General features: G+C 41.9%; 1 protein-coding gene across 1 annotated transcript in view; it reads left to right on the forward strand.

The window, feature by feature from the left end:
• Nucleotides 1-24,565, forward strand: part of nsmfa (NMDA receptor synaptonuclear signaling and neuronal migration factor a) — a 47,177-nt gene extending 22,612 nt beyond the window's left edge. The window contains 12 exon segments of the mRNA XM_055154205.1: nucleotides 186-252; nucleotides 918-923; nucleotides 7,738-7,790; nucleotides 8,938-9,027; nucleotides 16,507-16,637; nucleotides 18,053-18,136; nucleotides 18,270-18,303; nucleotides 19,481-19,551; nucleotides 20,211-20,290; nucleotides 20,634-20,736; nucleotides 23,150-23,225; nucleotides 24,380-24,565. Of these exon segments, the coding sequence (XP_055010180.1) occupies nucleotides 186-252; nucleotides 918-923; nucleotides 7,738-7,790; nucleotides 8,938-9,027; nucleotides 16,507-16,637; nucleotides 18,053-18,136; nucleotides 18,270-18,303; nucleotides 19,481-19,551; nucleotides 20,211-20,290; nucleotides 20,634-20,736; nucleotides 23,150-23,225; nucleotides 24,380-24,477 (893 nt within the window). The 3' untranslated portion in view covers nucleotides 24,478-24,565.
• Nucleotides 24,566-26,437: the final 1,872 nt, after the last annotated feature.

Raw genomic sequence — 26,437 nt, forward strand, 5'->3', positions numbered from 1 at the left:
GACATAGTGGTCTTCATTTCTGCACTCTGCTCTCTCTTCCTGTGTCTCCCTCTCTCCATTTGTGGAGTGGTGGACTGTGAAGTCTGGTGCTGGTTTGTTTTGTGCCTCATTTTTTCTACAATATGAATTATAACATTTGCCAAAGTGGCTCTTTGTCTACAACACTGCTCCTTCTATATCTGCAGATGACTCCAACTGGTATCCCAAAGAAAACATGTTCAGCTTTCAGACTGCCACTACAACCATGCAGGCGTACGTATGCAATCTTTAATCCAACATATAATTTACATATAGACACCCTGTCCACACATGAAATGTCAGATTACTGTGTTGTCAGCACTGTTAAATGGGCCATGCCTATGTTTGTGCATGTTTTAGGCCATTAGGTACAAATTGCATGCCTCACACAACTGGCAACTATTTCTTCAATACGTGGCAATGGGGCTGCTTTGAAGGTGGCTATTGATTCTCATTTGAGTTAGCCATAAAAGTCAGCTTGTGGACCACCTAAGGAAGACAATCTATCACACTGATAACTTGGTCAATACATTTTTTTCTTTCGATACAAATGTACTTGTTGATGTTGATGTTGTCACACTTAGAGCTTATAACCAAACTGCCCACATCTGCAAACTGAATGTACATTACATGTACTTATATCTGCTATGTAAAATGAAATGGATGTAAATGTTTGCACAATTTAAAAATATTTTTTAACATAGCACCTTTGCCCAATCTTTGCTATAATCATTTCCTTCTGTTCTATTCATGTCTCTACTTGCTTCTCACACTCACTCAGTTTTATAACATACTTAATCTTAATCTTTATCTTAAAAATTTGCAATTCTTTTCAATAGCTAAAAGTACTTTTTCTCTTTTCTTTTCCATGGTGATTGATCTTTGGCTCTCTCAAACAGCATCACGTAAGTAAATACTCTTCTTGCTTTCTTTTCCCTTCTACTTTTATTAATAACCATTATGGACAAAGCAATTTACATACATTTGTCTACATGTTATGACAGAGCAAGATATGGGCCTATTATTCTTATTATTACTACTACAAGAAAACCATTGCAGGATTTAAACACATCCTGCTCTCCAGACAGAGGGAGCAGCCACACTCTGGGCACCATGTTGTTTCACTAATCCATGTGACTCTCCTCCACCATCACAGCTCATTAACACTGACTTCAGTGTTTGGACAGGACTTTGCTGACTGGCTCAAGAGAAATAAGCCAAGAAGAACACATTTATAGTGCTAACATGTTAGATTTAATGGATTCTGGTGAGATTGGAGAAAGACGACTGATTAAGGGTCACTAAATAAATATGAATCAACAATTAATATAAATAAATATGTACATAAATACATATATACATACATAAATGCAAGAGTCAGTATATTCATGGCCCACTCATTTTGTCTATCCTGGCATCTATTATACTGTACCTTATACTGTACAACTGTATATAACCTTGAAATTATTAGCAACATATAAATCCTAGGCTTTGGCTAAGAGGATGAGAAGAAGGCTTCCTCCTCCTCAGCATCTGCTCCATATGTGTGAACAGTGTGGGGCTGCAGTGGGAATATGGATCAGAACTCCGTCAACATAACACATCTCCACACAAATACTTTTACACAATTGTTTTTGCAACACTACTGCCGCCTGCTTTAAGTTCTAAAATTGATGATTAGATAAGGCCACTGTGTTCCCACCTATACAGTAATGAAACAATACATTTAAAACTTCATATTTGAACAGCTTGAGGAGTCCATTCGTGAAGGACATTGAGTTTTTGCTGACAAATAGTCCTGTGATAGACGAAGAAACAAGTGATGCTTTTCACACTTGTGAAAACGCTCAAAGATTGTGGGAGCATTTGAAGAAGTATCAAACTGGTCAGTAGTAATCTTGGTTGAAAATAAACTATAATGTAATGCAAACATCAAACATCAGCACTTGTAATTATAAACACATTTGTATAAGCCCTGGTAGTAATATCTATCCTTTATTATGGCAAAAAAATCATTTTCCCCCATGAGAAAAAAAAAAACAGGAGGGGGAGCTTTTTTTTTCCCTCAAGTGCTTATTGCGCCCCCCATGAAGTGCCGCCCTGATTATAAAGTTGTTTCCTAACCAAAAACATACCTGGACTTCTGTTTTGTTTCATTCACTCATACTTAACTCAATAAGTCTACATATACACTCTGAGAGAGTTCTTCTCTCAAATAGACTACACTTTGGTCCACCTTGTGATGTCATGTGGTAATACGGGAAGTGCTCCAAAGTGTTTTTAGACTCCATACACCTTCATTAGAATCATTTGGATGATTTCAGATCTGGAATTGCGAATCCCTACTGAATAAAAGATAAATACATAGATGCTAACTTGAAACTAGTTGATGATGTCACAAGGGGGACTAGAGCATTTTGAACTTTAGAGATGTAGACAGACTAATAATACAAGATTACTCAAACTTGTGTGACTGAAACAAACCACAATTCCAGGTATGTTTTTGAGGAATTAACAATATTTTAACAGGGCTTAAAGTTTACATGAGTCAGTTTTGCATAATATTGGACCTTTTAGAAGTGTCTCAAGTGGAACATTTAAAAAGGCTGTTGAGATCAGGAGATATGGAGGATGAATTTGGATGTCATGCAGACGTGTGCTTTGGTTGCATGGTGAATAGAAAATAAGATCTGAGTTACTGTGAGTGGTCCAGGCCTTGCACTATGGGCCTGCAGCAGTCTGTCGCCACAGCCAAATAAAACATGCAGCTGTGCCCCTCTCTGTCCAGACACTCATCTCTTTAACATCCCCTTTAACAGTGAGCCCGGCTTGGCAGCTCTACTGTGAGGCTTGGCATCTCAGAGTGGAGATTTGTGTGGTGAGGAGCAGGAGGCACAGCTCTGCTCCCTGCCTCTCTGCTTACTGTGTCCTCTGCTCACTCCTGTTATTGCTTACTTACCGCTGTGTGTAATCTGACTAAGCCAGAGTTGTGCGCTTCACTTAAAGGCCTGAGTTCACAGTTGCCAGCTTTTAGAAAAAAAATAAGGATTTAATTTAACCTCACTACAGCTCAACTTGGCTCGCGGGGTATGTTTACTGGCATCGACAAAACATTTTCACCTTGGAAAGGAAATATGCACATGTTAGTCACATTCACAACTTGTCACTGGTGATTTTATCTCAGCCCTTGTGCAAGGCACTTCAATCAACTTGCCTGCATTAGTGTGAAGATGTGATTTCACAGTTTTTAGAGAATATTGGCACAGAATGTCAGCTGTATTTTTTGTGAGACTGGCCAAAGTTTAATACCCAGTATTCAATTTGCTTACTGGCATCCTTATAGAAGACACTTCACCATTTAGCCTGTATTGTGTCACTGGTTCTGCTGATGGGATGGCTGTGGCTAGAGTCATGTTTGAAACAAGATAAGGATAGGTCAATAATGGCAGATTTCAGACTTTTTGATTGTATTTTTCTGTTAAATGGTACTGACTAAATGCCTGTCTTGTTAATGAAATGAGCCGTGAACAGTATTTGATTGTTATGCAGGGAAAAATATGATTGCGTATTTATTAGCTGATGGCACAGAATGCCAACCAAATCTATCAGTCAGTTCCAAGGCAAACCTTAGCTTCATAAATGCCTTACCACCATAAATTGTAATTTTGAAGTGAAGAAAAAGTATAGTGCAGTGTAGAGGGTTTCCAATCCATTCTTACTAAGACTGATGAGATTACTACGAAGCCATTGAAATCTTACTCCGCAATAATGATGATATAGTATAGGTTTTATTGACAAAGCTATAAAAGACTAAACTTCGCTCGCTCAGAACAGCCTGGAGGCAGTGTAGTACTCTGGGCAGTGACCTCAGAGTGGTGAGGCAGTAGAGAAATGAGGCAGTAGAGGAGTGAGGCAGTGGAGGAGTGAGACAGTAGAGGAGTGAGACAGTAGAGGAGTGAGGCAGTAGAGGAGTGAGACAGTAGAGGAGTGAGGCAGTAGAGGAGTGAGACAGTAGAGGAGTGAGACAGTAGAGGAGTGAGGCAGTAGAGGAGTGAGATAGTAGAGGAGTCCCACTAAGGCAGGGCAGATGCTTTGTCACCCAGGGCCAGATGGCACTGTGACACTAGCAGTACATCTCAACTCCTCTGACATCTCCGTCGCATCCATCTGCACTGTCAATGTCATTAGCTCTGTGTTATTTCATCAGCATGATGGATGAACAGTAGCACCAAAATGAATTAGCTAACTTTAAGTCTCACTTCTCAAATTTACAGATTGAAAGATGTATTTATATTTCATGGCAACAAAACACCAAAACACCACCAGACTGAATATCTCTAAGTATAATATATTGCAAAACAGTAGCTGGGATATCTGGAAACACCTGCCTAGGAGATGTTTTTGATTATTTTTTTATTTTTCAAAAAATAGTCCACTGTATGGTATAATTTTGTTATGATCCAGTCTTCATTGCTTTAGCAACATGCTGTTGCTATTGTTAGTTGTTGTGACACCACTTGCTTATTTCCATGGGGATAGATATGATAATGTAAACAGTGAAAGAAAATGTCCCAGTAGATGCAAACTCTTAATCCAGGCTTGGAGCTTGCTGTGAGAGTACCTGGAGTTACATGCTCTGTCCAATTCCCCAACAAAGTATCAACAAGTTTTCAGGCTTTAGTTTTGGGCATTTTCAGTGTATGAGCAGAGGTAACTGAAAATGATCTTTTCTTGAAATTATTGTCTTTTATCACAATGGTTTAGCCATACTTTGCTTGATAACAGAGACTAGTAGTAGCATAGTATATACTGTATTTTATTACAAATATCACACTGGGCATCCAGCTTTCCTTACAATTACGTAATATGTACAATTATATGCTTACATAGTATTTACTCAGACATTTTGTTATTTAAGTAATGTATTCAGTTCAGTTAACATGGCCGTCTAATTGTAGAGTTGACATTGAAATATATAACACATCTAAATGGCCCAAATGTATATGCGGAGTCGTGCTGCAGGGTAGACAGACTTGTCATTGTTACAAGTGGAGGTGGACATTCTCACATTTCATCAAATCTCATTAAACGTCTCCACACTTCGCTATTGTACTTACTCCTCCTAAGCACATAATGTTCAGAGTGAAAAAAAGATTCAGCACATTTAATATCAAATTCTCGGACTATAAGTAAAAGAAGTCCTTTATCTAAAACTTCCCTGGCCATCCCAACCCATTTGATTCTCTATAAAAGTGGCTGTTACCTAGCAGCAGTAAACACAGATGCTTTTATGGAGGTAACCCAAGGACAGATCCAAAACCCCTTTCTTCAGATTTTATGTATTTATTCTATTTCTATGTTTGCCTGCCCCCACATAGAGACTGTTGCACCACACGCCGAGCTCATTAATCATCAGTGGACTGGTAGCTTGAGCCAGTGTGGATGTGACATGTGAGGGAGCCTGGGAGATCAAAGGATGTTTATCTGGGGCTCCTGCATAGAACATCATGAGAGGATAAGCCTGCAAGTCAGTGAAACTCAGCGGAATCTAGGCCTTTGTGGATAATGGGACTAAACGCTTTTCAAGTGATGGCTACTTCTCTTTATACTTTGACTCTGGACTTGCACTTTTCATATTTATCCACATGTGCCTTGGGGCTGACCCATAGACTGTATATAGAAGTGGACTAAGGGACACCATACTGTTCTGCTCTAGCCAGTTGGTACTCACCCCTTCCTACCTGCACTGCTGGTTTGGGGCGGGGGCTAGCAAAGAGGAGCAATAGCAGTCATGATAATATCATGATACTTTACTGCTATCTTTAACCAGTTTAGAGGTGGACTAGAGGCCAGTCCATTCGTACTGTAGCAATAAATCCTCTGCAGCTCAGAAAGCATTTTTCTCATAGACCGCAATGTAAAAACAAACTGCTTATGTTAATTAAGACGGTGGTACTGAGCATGGTCGGCAGGAAGCACAGTCACTGGACATACCTAGCCGCTAAAGACTTAAAGGTTGTATGGAGGATTTTTTTTTTGTTTTTTTTTGTTTCAAGTTGTCAATGATAGCATTATAGAGGTGCAGTAGCCTTGTAATTATGATGACCAAAAAAAAGAGAATAAAAATTCATCAACTCTGGACGTGGTGGGGCCAGCTAAACATTTGCCAATAGATAACGACACGGCCTCGTTATCTGTTAGCTGACAGGCTATCAATCAAACTCCCTACGTTTCTAGCGTAACTGACCTGCCTGCGCGCCGCCGGTACGTGGTTTACGTACGCCTGTCACGCAGTCCACAGACGCAAGACGCACAGACGCTGTTTACTCCACCAATGCAACAGTTCTTAGCGGCTTTTTTTGACCTATATCTTCCTCGCAGTTAGCACAAAGTTTGTTGCAATGGCAGACAAGAATCCAGGAGCGATGGCGCGACTGAAGCAGACGCAGGGTCTAAAGACTGACGCATTGGTCGCCAAATTACTCCTGGACAGGTAACTTCTGCTTATTATGAAAACGTACTTTATTTCCAAGAGCTAGTCAAACGTTTTTCAGGACACGAAAGCGATATCCTATGTCTGAAAACGTAATTTTCAAGGCAAAGAAAAGTCCGCTTGCTGCTGCGTGTTGTAGCTAGTTCATTCGCACTGAATCTCCGCGCAACCTTCTCTGCTCCCCTTTCCTACTCCTGTCCCCGCTGCCCGTTCCGCTCTTCCCCCTTCTCCTCACTTCTACGGGCACGGAATCTCCGCGCACCGCTCCCCTCTCCTCTCTCCTCTCTCCTCTCTCCCTGCTCCGCTCTTCTCCCTGCTCCTCACTTCTCGTCCGCGAACGAAATGTCCGCACACCCGCTCCCCCCGCTCCTCACTTCTCCGCCTTGCCTAACCAACACTGTAGTTAGTTGTTTACAAGTCATGTGCAGCTCACCGGCTGTAAACAAACCTGTTTCTGGCGTAGTGAGGAGGCGGGAGAAGGCGTTTCTACGTAGGGAGCTGTAGGGGAGGGGGGTGGTTTCACGCATGCGCAACATTTGAAAAAGGACAAACAGTCGCTGGATTTCTCGTTCCTTGGAAAATCCTCTATACAACCTTTAAGTGGCGCCACGCACCACTAAGCTTCATCTATTTAAACAAACTGGTGGCCATATTTAAACAGGACTTGTGTAAAACTTGTTGCTAACACTAACTGGGTCCAACCTTGTGGACAGAAGGCATCTGATTGGTCTGTTATTACTGTTCATATCATGACTTACTGACAAAATAGTGAAATAAAAACACCAGAATCATGTAGAGCTGCAGTGTTTTTCACATTACCATAATGATCATTTTGCAGTGAGTTTATGCAGTTCTAATTGAGGTGGCCCTGTGTTTATAAATGGCATATCAAAGTTGATATATGGCAAAACCTTTAAATTATACCTTGTCTATGTTTAATTGCACCCGTGGCTTGCTTATAGCTGGGCAGATTGAAGCCCATTCTAAAGTCACTTACTGCACCCACACCATGTATTTTCCTTTCACTCTGACAGGAAAACACTCTAATTTCTCCCATTTACCTATAATTATTTGCATATTTAGACACAGCTACTAAAAGTAACATCTCCTTCTTGTCTCCTTTTGTTCACATCCCGCCCACTGCTCCCTCCTCTCCTCTCTTTTACATTTGGGTTCCTCCGCTGCCCGGATTCTCCCTCCTCCACTTCTGATCCGTGGGCCCACAGGAACTTCCGGAAGCATCTTCGGATGGTGGGCAGCCGGCGGATGAAAGCGCAGAGTGAGTCAGACATTTGTGGAGTGTTTGTTCTCTGGTTCACCCCACTGTCATATGTGCGTTTGCTGTTTTATATGTGGGTTTTGTGTGTGCGTGCGTGTGTGCATGCATGGTGTGTGGACTCAGATCAGATGTGCTGCTGCTACTGGTTGTTTGATGAGAAGGAAAAGTGACTCAGTGCATGTTTCTGTATGTATCCGCTATAGGTGTCTGTGCCCCTCCTCTGCTTTGTTGTTGCTATAGTTTCCACTATGTTGCCTGAAAGTTCAATTATCTACAGCCAGTATATGCTGAAATAACAGTGCATACACAATTTTAATGTAGAAGATCAATACTGACTGAAAAGTTACCCTGTGTAATTTTTATTTTATTGTAAAACACATGACATATGGATCAGTTATGTCAACCAAAGCATTAGTGTAACTCTACAGGCAAGAGACCACACATAGGCATGGTTGATGTGCCAAAAATATGACATCAACATTTTCTTGGAGTCAAATCAATATTTGGATTTTTATCATGATTCATGCAAACAGTGGCTTTATACTACCTTGAAGAGGTAAGGTCATCTGCTTCTGAAAGTTCGCGCTTCTTTGCAACTGGATAAATCCACCTGTCACTTGCTCACAGTTTGCCCCATAACACTATATTTATCTCTGTCTCACATTTTCTACAAATAAAGTCACTTTTTTCACCTTCCATTTTTGAAACAGTAGTTTGATTTAGATAATTATCACATTATACAAAGTGTTTTGTAAGAACAACTGAGAAGTGGGTCAAGTTTGAACAAGACATGGCTGAAACCAATTAAAAGTGAAATGAGAGAGCTGTGAGACACAATCTGAAATCTATATAGTTCAAATAGGGCTATATAATCAGAAATGCATTGATCTGGCTGTGTCTCCCAAATGTTGGCATCACCCCCTTTACAACCAGGTGTGTGAGAGTGAGAGTTGCTGTTCTCGTGAGTTGTGGTGCTAGTACAGAAAGGCCCTGTGTCTCCTTACCTCACTGTAGCTGCATCCTGGTCCTGTGTTAGCTGTTGTAGAGTGTAGATGGGACACTGTGGGTGTGTGTGTGTGTGTGTGTGTGTGTGTGTGTGTGTGTGTGTGTGTGTGTGTGGGCGTGACTATCTTTCCACCTGCACCAGCTTTCGCTGAGCGTAGATCGAAGAGTTTCAGCCGCTCCTGGAGTGACCCCACCCCTGTCAAGACTGACTCTACTCATGAGAACAAAGACAGTGAGTGGACACAGAGCCTGTATGTGCATGACACATGTGTTGTATATCCCTTTATGGAGACATCTCATAACCTTTGTTGGAAGATGGCCTAAGTCTGTTAAGAGTCTGCCATGTAGGTATCATAGGACAAACTTGAAATGAGAGGAGCTTTATTTTTATGCAGTAGTGCATGGTGTAGAAAGCTTATTGGGTTGTCCACCAATAGAGGGTTGCCAGTGTCATTCACACTTACTATATACTCTAGTTAGTTACAGTATATTGTTAGCTGTTGTATGAGAATATGGTCAAAAGTAATGCTGTTTTCAAGCCCTGATAGAGTAAGAAATGATTATGTGAATTATTGCACACTATTTGGTATGAATTGCTGTGGCAACCCCATACTAAAGAGACTACATAAAAGTAACCTCAAACTTGGGCCTGTGGTGATGTCAGAGGCTTACATTGTCTGCACAAGTGTGTGATCAGATGTGCCTGCACATCCAGACTGACAGGTTGATTACAGCTCACTGTGTCTCCGCTCTCTCTCTCTATTTTGTCATTAATTAATTTCAAACGCAGGTGGCTCCTGAGCGGAAAGCCATTTAGCAGCATTTGTCTGATAGAAAAAGGTCTGTAATCAGCTCACAGGTTTATTCACTGTCACTGTGATATGAGCATACACATGCATACTGCTACCACAGTTAGGAAGTGTGACGAGGAATCAGTGTCTTCATGCATATGATTTTTATATAGATCTTGCTGTCAAACTTCAAAAAGCCACAGTGCAATATGTCCATTGAGGTGCATTATCCAAAACAATGTCAAACAGAAAAAAGATCTGGGACAAATCACTGATGGTAAAAATAATAATAATAATTTAAAATAAATAAATAAATAAATATATATATATATATATATATATATATATATATGTAGGTGTAGACTGTGCAAAGAGGCTCCTGAGACAGTCCAGCACATAACTGCAGGGTGTAAGATGCTGGCAGGGAAAGCATACATGGAGCGACATAACCAAGTGGCGGGCATAGTGTACAGAAACATCTGTGCAGAGTACGGGCTGGAAACCCCAGGATCAAGGTGGGAAACACCTCCAAAGGTTGTGGAGAATGACCGAGCCAAGATCCTGTGGGACTTCCAGATACAGACTGACAGAATGGTGATGGCGAACCAACCAGACATAGTGGTGGTGGATAAGAAACAGAACAGAGCCGTGGTGGTGGACATCGCAATACCAAGTGATGGTAATATCAGGAAAAAGGAACACGAGAAGCTAGAGAAATACCAGGGGCTCAAGGAAGAGCTGGAGAGAGCCTGGAAAGTAAAGGCATCAGTGGTGCCTGTGGTGATCGGAGCACTCGGGGCTGTAACCCCCAAACTGGAAGAGTGGCTTCAACAGATACCGGGAAAAACAATGGACATCTCAGTCCAGAAAAGTGCAGTACTGGGAACAGCAAAGATACTGCGCAGAACTCTCAAGCTCCCAGGCCTCTGGTAGAGGACCCGAGCTGAATGAGGGTGAGAGAGACCTACCACCGTGGAAGGTGAGAAACACTTTTTTTTTTATATATATATATATAGTGTAAAAATACTTGAATTTAGTATTTAGCATCTCAACATCTCCACTGGTTTGACATTAGCCTAAGTGAAAATTCTACAATCCTGACCTCAGTTTGTAATGTTATATTGGCCGCAAATCCGCACATCCACTGAAACATGATTATTGTCACAATGGGCAAAAAATATCAAGCTTGACAAGCTCTTAAAGCTCTAAGGTCAGTGGTGGTTCAGGGTTAGCAGTTGCACACTGAATATACAAAAATAAAAATAAACACCAAGTAGAACATTTGTGTGTGTGTTTGTGTTTTTTGTTCTGATTTTGGATTTATGCTAAAAGTTCAGTTAATATGTACTATGTTAGTTTATCTTTTATTCCATTGTGGATTACATTATTTCAAATCCGTTCATTACAAAGACATTACAGAGCACTCTCGCTCCCCCACCAACCCTTGTCTCATGTCCCTCTGCCCTGTGGTCTGTCCTCAGAGACCCTAGTGGACACTCTGTGAGTATATGGTGTGTGTAGTTGAGATCTGGTTGAGCTGCGTTCAGAGGCTGCTGCGTTGGCATGTGCTGTTTGTTACGTTTGTTGATGTCTGTGTGTGTGATGTCGCCTCCACCTTCATCATCAGTGTTGTAATGTGTTCAGATGAAGAATAATGATGATAGCATAGTGTAGGTGGTGCCTGACTTCTTCCTAAAAAGGTGTTATTGTCTCTATCTCATGTGTTCACAATCCTTCAAAATGTGTCATTTTTCATTCAATCCATCTAAATAATAATTTTAAAGATGCATTCTTTGAAATGATTGCTTTTTGTACAACACTTCAGTATCTATGCTTTTGGGGATTTTCCTGTAGCTTTGTGAGGAGTAAAGATAGTCTTTTTTTAGGGTTATAAATGGTTTGTATAAAGAAAGACTCCTTGGGGTAAAGTTGTTGTCAATAATATATGCCTGTGCACTGCCATTGATTGGTGGTCAGCGCTGTCTTCAATTATTTAAACTTTAAGTCCACCTAGTTAAAGTAACAACGTGCTGTCAAGGTTTGAAATGAATATAAAAATCCCATGTATTTCAGAACACGTTTTTCAAGGTGTAAACTACAGTGTTAGAAGGCACAGATAACATTATGTGTTTTTTAAATAATTGCTGTCTTTGAGATTTCAGAGTTCATCTTTCAGTCTTCTCTCAAATGTTAATGCTCCTGGATGTGTTTAAAATATGAGCACTGATTAAAATCTTATTAAAACATAAATCATTAAAAACTGAATCACAATTAGATATCTATCTAAAATCGTTCAGCCCTAGTGTTTTGTTGTTATAGTTACTCTCTATGTGGAAATTTGCTAAATTCTTCTATTTACAGAAGAACAAGGTATGCATTAAAAATACTAAAAATATTACTTAAAAAATAATAATTTTAGTATATTAAATGAACAATGAACAATGAATTGGCTGAACTTTTTCAAACCATAACCTGCATATTCTCTGGGCTCTGGTCGTTGAAAGCAGCTGCAGTGTGTTTGTATGTGTAGAAAGGAGCAGATACAACAGTGACACAGGCATCGATTGGGACATTTGAGATTTGTACTGTACTGAATGACTGTTATTAGGTTATTTTTTCAGACATAGAGTTTTGTTTCATACCTGACAGTTTAGACGGCTCACTAGCGGTCTTCCTCAGAGTGGTCACGTGATGTTGAAAAGTGAAACGTTATGTGAAAAGAACCTAATAACATAAAATATCGGAAGACCAAATGAATCTCATTGGACTATGTACCGAATGACTTCTATGATTTTAAATATAGCTGACAATTACATGGCGTGATTTATATGTACCCCTCCTGGAACCGTCACTTTATCGTGGTGGAGGGGTTTGAGTGCCCGAATGATCCCGGGAGCTATGTTGTCGGGGGCTTCATGCCCCTGGTAGGGTCACCCAAGGCAAACAGGTCCGGGGGGATGGGTCAGACGAAGAACGGTTCAGAAGCCCTATATGACAAGTGTACCAACGAGGCCAGTTACGTCGCCCAGATTGGCGTCACCGGGGCCCCACCCTGGAGCCAGGCCTGGGGTGGGTGCTCGCCAGCGAGCGCCTGGTGGCCGGGCCTTCCCTCACGGGGCCCGGCCGGGCTCAGCCTGAAGGAGTGACGTGGGGCCGTCCTCACGTGGGCCCACCACCCGCGGGAGGATCCATATGGGGCCGGTGCAGAGAGATCTGGGCGGCAGTCGACGGCGGGGGCCTCGGCAACCGGATCTCCGGACATGGAGACTAGCTCTGGGGACATGGAATGTCACGTCGCTGGGGGGGAAGGAGCCTGAGCTTGTGCGGGAGGTTGAGCGTTACCGACTAGATATAGTCGGCCTCACCTCCACGCACAGTTTGGGCTCTGGAACCCAACTCCTTGCGAGGGGCTGGACTCTCCATTTCTCTGGCGTTGGCCGCGGGGAGCGGCGGCGGGCTGGTGTGGGCCTGCTCATTGCCCCACAGCTCAGCCGCTGTGTGTTGGAGTTCACCCCGGTGAACGAGAGGGTCGCGTCCCTGCACCTTCGGGTCGGGGACAGGTCTCTCACTGTGGTGTCGGCGGTGTCGGTGTACGGGCCGAACAGCAGTGCAGAGTACCCGGCCTTCTTGGAGTCCTTGGGAGGGGTACTAGACAGTGCACCGACCGGGGACTCCGTTGTTCTCCTGGGGGACTTCAACGCCCACGTGGGCAACGACAGTGACACTTGGAGAGGGGTGATTGGGAGGAACGGCCTCCCTGATCTGAACCCGAGTGGTGTTTTGTTATTGGACTTCTGTGCTAGTCACAGTTTGTCCATAACGAACACCATGTTCGAGCACAAGGGTGTCCATAAGTGCACGTGGCACCAGGACACCCTAGGCCGGAGGTCAATGATCGACTTTGTAGTCATGTCATCTGACCTCCGGCCGCGTGTCTTGGACACTCGGGTGAAGAGAGGGGCTGAGCTGTCAACTGATCACCACCTGGTTGTGAGTTGGGTTCGCTGGCGGAGGAGGAAGCCGGAGGGACCTGGCAGACCCAAGCGTGTGAGGGTCTGTTGGGAACGTCTGGCGGAGCCCTCTGTCAGAGGGACTTTCAACTCGCACCTCCGGGAGGACTTCTCCCGGATTCTGGGGGAGGCTGGAGATACGGAGTCCGAGTGGGCTTCATTCTCTGCCTCTATTGTCGATGCGGCTGCTCGGAGCTGTGGGCGTAAGGTCTGTGGTGCCTGTCGCGGCGGCAACCCCAGAACCCAGTGGTGGACACCGGAAGTAAGGGATGCTGTCAAGCTGAAGAAGGAGTCCTATCGGGCCTTGCTGGCTCGGGGGACTCCTGAGGCAGCTGACGGGTACCGGCGGGCCAAGCGTGCTGCAGCCCGTGCGGTTGCGGAGGCAAAAACTCGGAGCTGGGAGGAGTTCGGGGAGGCCATGGAGGAGGACTGTCGGACGGCTTCGAAGAGGTTCTGGCAGACCATCCGGCGCCTCAGGAGGGGGAAGCAGTTCTTCACCAACACTGTTTACAGTGCGGGGGGAGAGCTGTTGACCTCGACTGGGGACGTTGTCCGGCGGTGGAAGGAATACTTTGAGGATCTCCTCAATCCCACCGTCACGTCTTCCGATGAGGAAGCTGAGGCTGGGGACTTGGAGACGGACTCATCCATCACCCTGGCTGAAGTCACTGAGGTGGTTGGAAAGCTCCTTGGTGGCAAGGCTCCGGGGTTGGATGAGATCCGTGGTGAGTACCTTAAGTCTCTGGATGTTGTAGGGCTGTCTTGGCTGACACGCCTCTTCAACATCGCGTGGCGGTCGGGAACAGTACCTCTGGACTGGCAAACCGGGGTGGTGGTCCCTCTGTATAAGAAGGGGGACCGGAGGGTGTGTTCCAACTATAGGGGGATCACACTCCTCAGCCTTCCCGGTAAGGTCTATGCCAGGGTACTGGAGAGGAGAATCCAGCCGATAGTCGAACCTCGGATCCAGGAGGAGCAGTGTGGTTTTCGTCCTGGCCGTGGAACACTGGACCAGCTCTACACTCTCCATAGGGTGCTCGAGGGTTCATGGGAGTTTGCCCAACCAGTCCACATGTGCTTTGTGGATCTGGAGAAGGCATTCGACCGTGTCCCTCGTGGTGTCCTGTGGGGGGTGCTCTGGGAGTATGGGGTCCGGGGCCCTTTGCTAAGGGCTGTCCGGTCCCTGTATGACCGGAGCAGGAGCTGTGTTCGCATTGCCGGCAGTAAGTCAGACCTGTTCCTGGTGCATGTTGGACTCCGCCAGGGTTGCCCTTTGTCACCGGTTCTGTTCATTGTATTTATGGACAGAATTTCTAGGCGCAGCCAGGGGCCGGAGGGGGTCCGGTTTGGGGACCACAGGATCTCATCTCTGCTGTTTGCAGACGATGTTGTCCTGTTGGCTTCATTGAACCAGGACCTGCAATGTGCACTGGGGCGGTTTGCAGCCGAGTGTGAAGCGGCTGGGATGAAGATCAGCTCTTCTAAGTCCGAGGCCATGGTTCTCGACCGGAAAAAGGTGGCTTGCCCTCTCCGGATGGGTGGAGAGTCCCTGCCTCAAGTGGAGGAGTTCAAGTATCTCGGGGTCTTGTTCACGAGTGAGGGGAGGACGGAATGTGAGATTGACAGGCAGATCGATGCAGCTTCGGCAGTGATGAGCCGAAAGGCGAAGCTCTCGATTTACCGGTCAGTCTTCGTTCCTACTCTCACCTATGGTCATGAGCTCTGGGTAGTGACCGAAAGGACGAGATCGCGGATACAAGCGCTCGAAATGAGTTTCCTCCGCAGGGTGACTGGGCGCTCCCTTAGAGATAGGGTGAGGAGCTCAGTCACACGGGAGGAGCTCGGAGTAGAGCTCCTCCACCTCGAGAGGAGCCAGTTGAGGTGGCTCGGGCATCTGTTCCGGATGCCTCCTGGGCGCCTCCCTCGGGAGGTGTTCCGGGCATGTCCCACCGGGAGGAGGCCTCGGGGAAGACCCAGGACACGCTGGAGGGACTATGTCTCTCGGCTGGCCTGGGAACGTCTCGGGATTCCCCCGGAGGAGCTGGAGGACGTATCAGGGGTGAGGGAAGTCTGGGAGTCCCTGCTTAGGCTGCTGCCCCAGCGACCCGGCCCCGGATAAGCAGACGAAAATGGATGGATGGATTTATGTACAAGTGCAAGTGCAAACATGTTTCAAGTGCACATGGAAGGTTTTTATTATGACAGATTTGTGCTTAATTTGGTGGGATCAGACTGTACTTATTATAAATATATATGATAGCTTTACACCAGTCAAGAAGCAGTTTGTGAAGAAAAGTTCAAATTGCTGGAAGAAGAGAGTCCTAAACATTAGGAAGAATTCTATCCAAAAGTTTGCCACAATTTATCCATAAAAAACATTTTTTAATGATAGATCGTAGAAATATGATCTCAACAAAATAAAGGTGTTTTTGGATATCCTTATTTCTTTTATTTCTTTATTTCTATTATTTACTAGTATAATGTCTTAGCTGAGTTTTAGTGAAATGACTAGTCTAACCTGTCATAGGCACTTTAAAGACCTGCCCAAATGCAAGTATTTAGTTATTTTCCATCAGGCTACTATGCTTCTGGTCTATTACATACTGTTATAGGCAGAGTATAGACAGTACTTATACATGCTACTGTATAAAGTCAGGTTGCCCTCCTTGTTAGCTGTTCTGAAATACTCTGCTGCCACTGCCACTATCACTCATTCTCTGTGTTCCTCTGCAGCTGTCTATGCAGTAGCCTTCTTCCATCTGTCACTCCTCTGTGTCCCATCATTAAGAGTCCCATACGCTTGCCCCCTTCCTCTTCCTCTCCTCTCTCACCTATCCTCTTCCTCCTCTTTACATCATTGACCCTCCTCTCTCTCTCTCTCTCTCTCTCTCTCTCTCTCTCTCGCTTCAGGTGGAGACTTGCAGGCATCCAGTGGGAACGTGGAGGAGGGCGGTCAGGAGGAAAGCATGGATTGGGAGGAGGAGAAGGAGCAGGAGAGGCAGGCGTGTGAGGGGGACGATTTTGTACCACCCAAAATTATGGTGAGGCAGCTGCTTCTGAAACTCAAATAAACATCTATGATTAAATGGTCTGAAATAAATGTTACTCACCAATGAAGCTAATGAAGCTTGAAAAAATGTAACTGCAGCCAATAATGGAAAACAGAATGGCACAATATTTTAAACTCTAAAAGGTTCAGTATGCAATATTTCTGGTGGAGGGCATGCCACCTGCTTGTCTCTGTGGAGATGGTATTGTTTTGCCTGGAATGTTCCACAGTATGACTTTAAACTCTTCCATGGAGATGATGCCAAGTAGGTGACACCACCAAGCCACCAAGTTACAGGTCAAATCTGTGGAGAGAAAAGCTAACTCAAAGTAGGAATTCATTTTTCAAGACAGTTTTAAGTAACTGTATGTGAGTAAATGCAATGTTTAATGCCATACGGTGGAACATTCCAATCACTGAATTAGATTATCTAAAGCAATTAAGATAATTGTTTACTATCTCAAAGTTTTGCTATGTTTTCTATCTCAGGGTTTTACTATTTGCTAGTAAATCACAAACAGTGGTTTTATTGTATTCCAGACAATATCAAAGCAAGGACACTTCTTCTTTCATAAGCATATTACAGGTGGCTAGATATGCACTGCGAAAGCATCAATAAAGACGCATCTTAAGAACTCATATTGAGCCAGGAAATCTCATCTTTGCTTAGCTTTATATAATGTACAGAATGTATTTTGAGGAAAAACAATCCCATATGTGCTTGGAGCAGTGAGGAGGCAGACAGCCTGTAGCCTGCTGCTGCTGCTTGAATCTATGTCAGTTTTCCACTATTGACCTCTCTATAATAAAGTCTCAAACTTTTCACACCTAGTACCACCTACGAAAATATTTGGCACTCCAAGTACACCAGATCTAAATCAGGACTATACCAAGTCCAAACATGGTGCTAAATCTGGTCCAAAATGGGACTAAAGTAAAGTAAATGTGGACTAACGTAAAGGAGAACAAAATAAAACAGACTCTCATTTAAAGGTACACTATGTAGCATTTTGAGTAGGTGGGTCCACTACCTGGTTGTTGAGTTGTCTGGAATATTTCCTGGTATGGCAGAAAACCATAGAAATGTACATTTAAATAAACATAGCTAACCTGCTAGCTCCCACATTCTGAACAGAAAGTAAGCATGGGCATGTTTGTGCTCCACTGGCTCCAATTCACTTTCTGTTGAATCCCAAATATGGAGCTCTATTCCAAAACAGCTGCAACAACTGCTTGGGTTGATGAGCTTCATTTGGCTGGAGCTGAACTATATGGGTGACGTCACACTTAGTTAGTCTACTTAAACATACCTATCATCAGAAAAGTTACATAGTGCACCTTTAAAGAATCACTAGGAATCAGTAAATGAAAGTCTTACACTGGTATTTTTCTTTTTCTCACCTGCAGCTGATCTCGTCCAAGGTCCCCAAGGCGGAGTATGTTCCCACTATAATCCGCAGGGATGACCCTTCAATCATCCCCATCCTCTATGTGAGTCTAAGCACAAACACAGTAGCAGACAGCCCTGACAGCTCAGCAGCCCTACACCTGCTCTGCATAAGAAAATCACTTAGAAAACTTGATGCTCTGATGAATGCTAATGCGTCTCTTTTCACTCCTATAGGACCATGAACACGCCACATTTGATGACATTTTAGGTGAGTGTACAGCCCTGCATGTGAGATGTGTTGCACAAAATGTTTTTATTACTGATCTGAGTTTAAGTTAAGTCTGGTTGGTGAAGTTGAATCACAGTATCCAGCTACGATGAGCTTGAGAGTGATGAGCCCTGTTTCCATAGTGATTAACAATGCAAAATAACATATTAGCTTGTCAATGGTGATAAGTGCTCAAAATGGATCTTAAAAACAGAAAGCTAAAACTGATGAATGAGCATATGTTTAGCATACATGGTTTAATTTATGCTGTTAATATATTTTAGCAAATACTTACATATCACTGAATTAGTAAAGGCATCAGATATAACTGCATAATCCTCTAACCATAGTCAGCTGTTATATTCATGTTCATTGATTGGCATGTACCAGTGATTCCCTATGAGTCAGGATCCCCAGACTCTTACACACACACACACACACGCACGCACACACACACACACACACACACACACACAGTCACAGAGGAAAAAAAAAAGATTGAGAATCAGTTGTATATAACTTTTTTGGTGTGAATTATATGTTCCCATGGAAAATACCAATAACTTGGTATTATGGTGCTGGTGTTTATGAAGCATAGAAGAAAACTCAATACACAGTAACATAATATAGTGAATTATGCTGTATGACAAATGCAAATCAAACTTGGCATTTTGCGTATTATACATATTATGTTGAAAGTGTATTGCAGACTTCTTTTAATCAGACGCTTTAATAATGATGTGAAATGGGAAAAAGCAATATCCTGTGCTACAACTGCAATTATGAGCTGAACCGGGCAAAATGGCTGAAACAATGATGCTAATATATGCAAATTAACATTTTATTAATAACCGTCTGGTTTATTACCACTAAATGGTCTCATAGACTTGTTATAATGATCCACTGTACACTGATACCCATACATTATTCATGAATTTGAAGTCATTGCATATACTTAGTGTTTTCTTGTAGTGTTTTCTTATTTTATTTTACCATGACATCTCCTTTTGCTATAGGATCAAATATAAATAAACTTCAGCCCCTGCTCCACTGTATCCGTATTACACTGTTCTTGAACTCAAGCACTAGAGATTCCCCTTTATAATGTCTTCTTTATGTGGATCCTTTTCTAGCTTGCTTTGCTCTTTTTAAAGTCCTTTTCTTGTGTCTTTTACAGAGGAGATAGAGAAGAAGCTCACAGCGTACAGACGAGGCAGCAAGTTCTGGAGAATGCTCATCTTTTGTCAGGTTAGAGGCAGGAAATGTTCTTTGGTAGAATGGAAGACCACTGTTGAAAAGGTTTTGGATGGTCTTAGTGTTGAACAATTAATCTTTGCAGTGCTGAATGTTTAATAATAAATATAATTTAAATATGTACTGAATTATTTCTGTTCAAACAAAATGCCATTGTGTGAAGAATGAATGCAGTGAAGCAGCTTGAATAAGGCTGCAAACAATAGCTGTTTCTTATACAGGCTTATTCAGCAGTAGTCAAAAATGCACAAATGAAAACAAACACACAGGGGGTGTTTTTTGTGAAAGAATGCTATAACATGGTTAACAGCTCAAGAAGTGGAGTTAGATTAATATTGGCTATTTAATGCTCAAATGTGTAGTTCATATCAGTAAGAAGAACCTAAATCGATTTACCTCTTGCCCTTTGTATAGAAAAAGTATAACCACCATGATCAAGAAGTGCATTTTTCCCCCTTTGCTCCATATATCATACACTGTTTTTGCTGCCCCTGCCCTCTTCTTGCCTTCTTTGTACTTTCATTTTAAACTGTGTCCGAACAGCAGATAATAGGCTTCATCCCCAGTGCAGTATTTACATTGAGCAAACATGTCCGCACTGTGCCTGTGCACTGAAGTCCTCAAGAGGGTAATTAGAGTGTGCTCTCTTTCAGGGCGGTCCTGGTCATCTGTACTTACTCAAGAATAAAGTGGCCACATTTGCCAAGGTTGAAAAGGAAGAGGACATGAGCCAGTAAGTTACACTGATTCACAGTTAGATCAATACTTCTACAATGCAATATATTCCCTCAACTTATCTATTTCAAATACAAATTTTTACTCTTAAAAGGAAAGTAGTCTATGCTATTACCAGAAAAAATGAAACTAAAAAGAAACTAGAATCACAACTGAACTTTGCTGCCAATGACTGCATATAGAATATACAATTTTTCCTCATTCTCATTCTGTCCATGGCCATACTTATAAAAGCTCAGAACAATTCCGATCAGAGAGGTTTTTTTTTTTAGGTTAAGTTATAGTCTGCTTTCTGATGGTCTGAAGAATAATGTGTAGTTAAAACAACTATTTATTCACAGATTCTGGAAGAGATTAAGTCGCTTGATGAGCAAGATCAACCCTGAACCAAACCTCATTCATATCATGGGCTGTTATGTCCTGGGGAACCCGAACGGAGAGAAGGTACTTGACCAAAGCCACTCCATCAGTGAAGGAGATTACTGTGAGATTACTGCAGATACTACAAGCCTGTGTGTGCTAGATGTCTTTGGTGATACAACGCAGAGCAAGAATGGGTAGATCTGTTATCTACCATTTGTCGAGAGGAGGTATCTTAGTCAGATCTATCCCTGTGTCAGATGCAATTACTACATGATCAGCAAGTAAATGGTTAATAGTGTTATATTTGACATTTTTATGCAAATGTTTGCTCTTATCTATTTGGCTTTCCACCAAGTCTATAATTGACTAATGCAGATAGTGCTAAAGACAGAAAACAGATCCATCAATGCACAACCAAATTTTAATCATAAGCATCACAACAAATTACAACAAAAATAATCCACTTTTTGCAAGAAATATGGTGTACTCATTACTAGCTCCCAGAGACATTGTAATATTTGTAGTCTCTCTTTTGTTGTCCTTTATGTCATTTCAATTTGTTGAACAGTTCTTTTTTATTCCAGCTCTGAGCTCACCCATTGTCTGTGTGTCTTGTCTGCACCTGCGCTTCTGTAATGTAAATGTTTGTGGATACAGCAGAGATCTACTCTGACTGACCTTGACACAAAACAAACAAAAAGAAAAACTTCCACTCTCTCTTCTAAAGAAATAATAGAAGCAGGCAGACCCCACACACAGACAGGAGATGTTAGTTTGACCCAACCTTGTGTGTCTGCCAGAACGCTTTGTTACATAAAGTGGATCTCTGCGTTCTTGATGGACAGCCTGGCAGTTCGCGTTGTGCATCCCTGATATCTGCCCGCCTCCAGCCAAACACAAATGAAGTGCTCATATCCAAAAAGAAAAATGGATACTGCGTTTTTAGCATTTGGCAAAGTCCCAAAGATCTACGAGTGATTTCCCACGTGGGAGGCTACTGCATTTTTTGTGGAAATGAAGACAGATATATAACATTTTGTTTCAAATGAACTGTGATATGCATTGTCTCATAGGAAAACAAATTAATTTACAAACCATTCTGTGGTTAATATGCTCTACATTATTATAAAGTATATTGCATCCCAGATACATTTACCTACTACGGCCACACCACCTTAAAAATGGCCAGTTTTGTTAGATCTAGCAAATTTGGGCTTGGTTAATACTGGGATGGAAGACAGATGGAAATACCAGCTGCCACTGTGGCTGCAGATACTGCTGCCCATACTGTTGTTGTGTCCTTTGCAAGACACTTCACCCACCTTGACTATGTGAGTGAATGAATGAATGGTGGGTGTAGGATGGGCTCATATTGGCAGCGTGCGCTATAATAACTTATTACTGCCGATTATGGAGTGAATGAATAATACACTTTAAAGCCTTTGTCCAAAAAAAAGCGTTATATAAATTAAGTGCATTATTCTCATTCATTTTTGAGTGAGTAAACAAATCAAATACAAGTGCCATTCAAGTGCAAATTTTCACTCAATCATATTTCACTGAATTAAACAAATCACCATAGTGTATTATTTAAACATATGTCTAAAGGTCATTCAACAGTGATGTCCCCCACAGTAAAAATGCAAATTAACAGTAGACTTTTAATGTGTACTAGCGGCAGAGTGGCTGAGTGGGTTAGGTATCACACAGGTGTCCTTTACCTTACCAGACCTTTTAAAAATAGGTTATGTATCAGTGTGTTGCCCTAGCCCCAGTATAAAGTAATCTGTTATAGACTCCAAAATATGTTAGAATAGTACAAACTTTTTGGAGGTCTAAAATGATGCACACCTGAAAAGGACACAGCCTGACCCAGTTTCACAATGTACATCATATAACTCCCCTTTAGCTATTTGATTCTGTCTGCACAATCCCAGTCTCTGTTGGCCAATGCACTGTGGGCTCGTCCAGGTGACTCAAGCCATTGCATCCCCCCTCTACCTCTCAACCTCTCCACCTGTATCTCCCCAGACACTTCCTCCTTTCTCAATCTGGCATCCCTCCTGCTTTTATCTATTTTCAAAGGGCTGCCAAGTAATGAAAGCTCCACGCCTTTTCTATCATTTTGGCATTAGAAAGTAGAAACAAAGATATTTTAGTGTTTGATATCTCTGGCGCAGGCTTTTAAGGATTACTTCTGCATACTTAACTTTCACATTCTTGCGCACATGGGGAGACTGTTAATTTTCCTACAACTCTAGAGTGGTAGGGGTCCCATAAATCAAAGCCAAATTGACGTTTGGTGGTCTTGTCCTTGTTACCTGCACAGGAAGAATGCATGTGTGCCTGGTCTTTTATAATGAGCAGGATTTATGACCATAGTTGTTTGTGTTTTGATGTGAGGGGATGGGAGATCTCTTGCTGTGAGTGTCTTCAAGTGCAGTACAGGATTAATTGGAGTGTGCATTTCTTTTCTCTTATCTGCGGGCAACAGCTGTTCCAGAAACTGAAGAATCTGATGAGGCCTTATTCAGTGGAGTTTGAGTCACCGCTGGAGCTGTCTGCGCAGGGTGAGACTCTTATGTCATGACTGTGCACCACTAATATATATCACATAATGACCACTGAGACAATGTTTTTTTTTTTAATGAAGTCAATATCAGGATTAATTCTTTACCACTGAAAGGTCCACTAACTTTTCAAGTGGCATGTCACCTATTTGTCTCCATGTATTGCTATCTCTTTACTTAAGGTGAAGCTGGTCATATCTGTGGAGAAGCAACCCCGCTCAAATAAGAATGCATGTTTTTCAATGTGTTAAGTAAGGTATTAAAACATAGACATGAATAAACATAAGTTAAATGTTTAATGCCAAACTGAAACACACCAGACAAAGCATTAACTTCTCCTTGGAGTCAAAATGATGAACTTTCTACCAGAAAAATTATATAGTGTATCTTTAAATATAATAATTTCAGTGTTGCAAGGCAATAAGATTCAAAACTAACCATAAGATAAAATTCAATGTAACTGCCAAGAAAGTAACCTAACTAACTCTAAAATTTGCTTTTCTGATTGCACAATCATGAATCATGGTGTCAAGTGGAAGCTTTACCTAAGGCACCCCGTTGAGTCACTGTGACCACCATTATTCCATGGTTCTCCTGAGCCTCCTCCCCCACTCACCTCTCACTCTTCAAGTGATTTTTCTCTGCTTGATGCCTAACTTGTGAAGTTGTGCCACATAATAGCTTCATAATAGCAACACAAAATGTTATGGCATCAGTAACAATGCGTAAGACATTTACTTAAAATAACATTGTTTGATTACAAATTGTTTAAAGAGTTAGATATGTTACCAATGTAGCATGTGAGGAGATGTCGGGAGGGTCAAGGGAAAAACAATGAAGGAGTGACATAGTTTTTTGTTTTGTTTGTTATGTGCTTATTTTAATATTGAGAAAAGCCAAATATTTAAATAAATCAATTAAAAAATGCTGCCAATGCATATGCAGAACTACACCTACAGGTTACAATTTTCAGAAAAAGGTACAAAAGTAAAACTGTTGCATAGTCATTTTCTAATACTGTGCCGTTTAATAGTATATATCCAGAATAAATTTGCATTGAAAATGAATAGGAACAATCATTTCAATACCCACTGCTATCACTCAAACACATTTCACACACACCCCACTCACACTGACTGTTCTTTTGTATCCAGGCAAAGAGATGATCGAGATGTACTTTGACTTCCGCCTTTATCGGCTGTGGAAGACGCGGCAGCACTCCAAGCTCTTGGACTATGAGGACTTTTTGTGACCCAGAGGTCATGGGGTTCTGGGCCCATGCTAAGAAGCCACGACCACAGCCACCTGCTCAACCTGATCCAGAGACTGTCCACTCCATTCACCACACCTGCATTCACCGGAGACAAGCCAGAAGAAGATGGACATTACCGGGGCTCTTTTTCCAGGCCAAGGCTCATATTAAGGGCAGATAAAACTGACTGACTGGAATATTGTGTTATAAATGTGTATAAATTCCCATCTTAAAGTGCATATGACAGGTTAGGCTACTCATTTCACTAAAAGATTATATTTAAACATTATATTTAGATTTGACTACAAATCTTGCCTTCATTATTTATTTATTTTATACATTTATAATTTTACTTCCTGGTTGGTCATGGGCAGCAGATATGACATAGAACCATAACTGTTATCTAGCAACTATAATGTTAACAAGAGTGCAAACTTGTCTAATTTACATTTACAGAAGTTATGATTATACTTAAAGTTATGCTGTTGATGACATAGGTAGAGGTATTTTGTACATTTCTGTATTTTTGTTCTTTTCTTTTCAATTTTAGTTTTTCACTTGATACATATTTACCACAGGTACTATCCCCCCAAGAAACGTAAAAGCCTGTCATATGCACTTTAATTGTTATTTTTGAGGCTATTGTGCTTCAGAAAGTATTGCCGCTTTCTTTAACGTGGTTCTGTGTTTTGACCGGACCTTATCATAATACAAGTCTATGAAAATCCATTACGTCAATGTGTGTGAATATCTAGCATAGCTTTAGTCATGCTAATAATGAGAATATTAAGGCATCATTTATTTTTAAGTACATTGTTGTGCTGTTTCATATGGGAATACTTTGAAATAACTCAGGTTTTAGCCATGATGTAATTACTCTGTTTGTCTAATTATCAAGATATTGTAACCATCAGCGTCGCTTGGAACGAATGTAATCTCTAAAAACGTGTCTTTGTTTTCGAGACGTTTTGGTAAAATGTGCAAAATGTGAAACTATTGTTGTTGTGTGCGTGTGTGTCGCCATGTTCAAATACTGATGTTTTTGTGCGTGCTCTCCGTTACCGCAGCAGAATTAATGTTCTCTCTGATTACATGAGCAAGTGGTGTGATTCATGATGTCAAGTGGGATGTAACAGCCATCAAAAGGCACCTCGCTGGAGTCGCCCTATTGCCCACATCCTTTCCCAGCTGCTTGGCCTCACGCTCTGGTCCCCCTTACCCAATTGAGCCTCCTCCACCTCTCACTCCTCCGGGCGGGTGTCCAAACCAGAGGAGACTTTGGGGGAGATTTGTCGGTGCTTGGAGCCATTAGGACTGGCTCTGCAGGTGCCAGCTGGTTACAGGAGGATGAATATGCATCAGGTGCTTGTGGCCGTGAACCCTGCCCAAGTGAACTGTGCTGTCACAGATATTTACACAGCAGGTGCAAATGAAGTAAAGCAGCTACGTCTAGATATTAAAGGGGGCAGTGGTGAAAGAAGTAAGATTTTGTTACTTAAGTAAAAGTGCAGATACTGGAGCAAAAAAAATAATAATAATAAAAACCCTCAATCCCATGAAAAAATCGACTTAAGTAAAAATACCTGTTTAAAGATATACTTTAAACAGTAAAAGTATTTTGCGCAGTTTTTGTGATCTAATAATAAAGCTTCAAATGAGTAGTGATTTTGATAAAATAAATAAAATATAGAAATAAAATATAAAATAAATATACATATTCAACAGAAACAATTGAAGTAAAAATTTTCCTTGCTGTTTTTAGTTAGATATTTTTGTTTGCTCAAACTATAAATGTGTTAAAGATAAACCCCTCAGGCTTTTCAGCAGGTCTCAAACAATAATAAATAGTACTTTTACTTTACAGTCCAGTTAAAAAATGTAGTGGAGTAGAAAGTAAGGATACCTTCACTCAAAGGTAGTGAAGTGAAAGTAAGAATTATACACTTTAAAATTGACTAAA

The sequence above is a fragment of the Boleophthalmus pectinirostris genome, unplaced genomic scaffold (genome assembly GCF_026225935.1).
Source record: "Boleophthalmus pectinirostris isolate CB_2022bp ecotype Guang Dong unplaced genomic scaffold, ASM2622593v1 HiC_scaffold_18, whole genome shotgun sequence".
NCBI classification, from domain to species: Eukaryota; Metazoa; Chordata; class Actinopteri; order Gobiiformes; family Gobiidae; genus Boleophthalmus; species Boleophthalmus pectinirostris.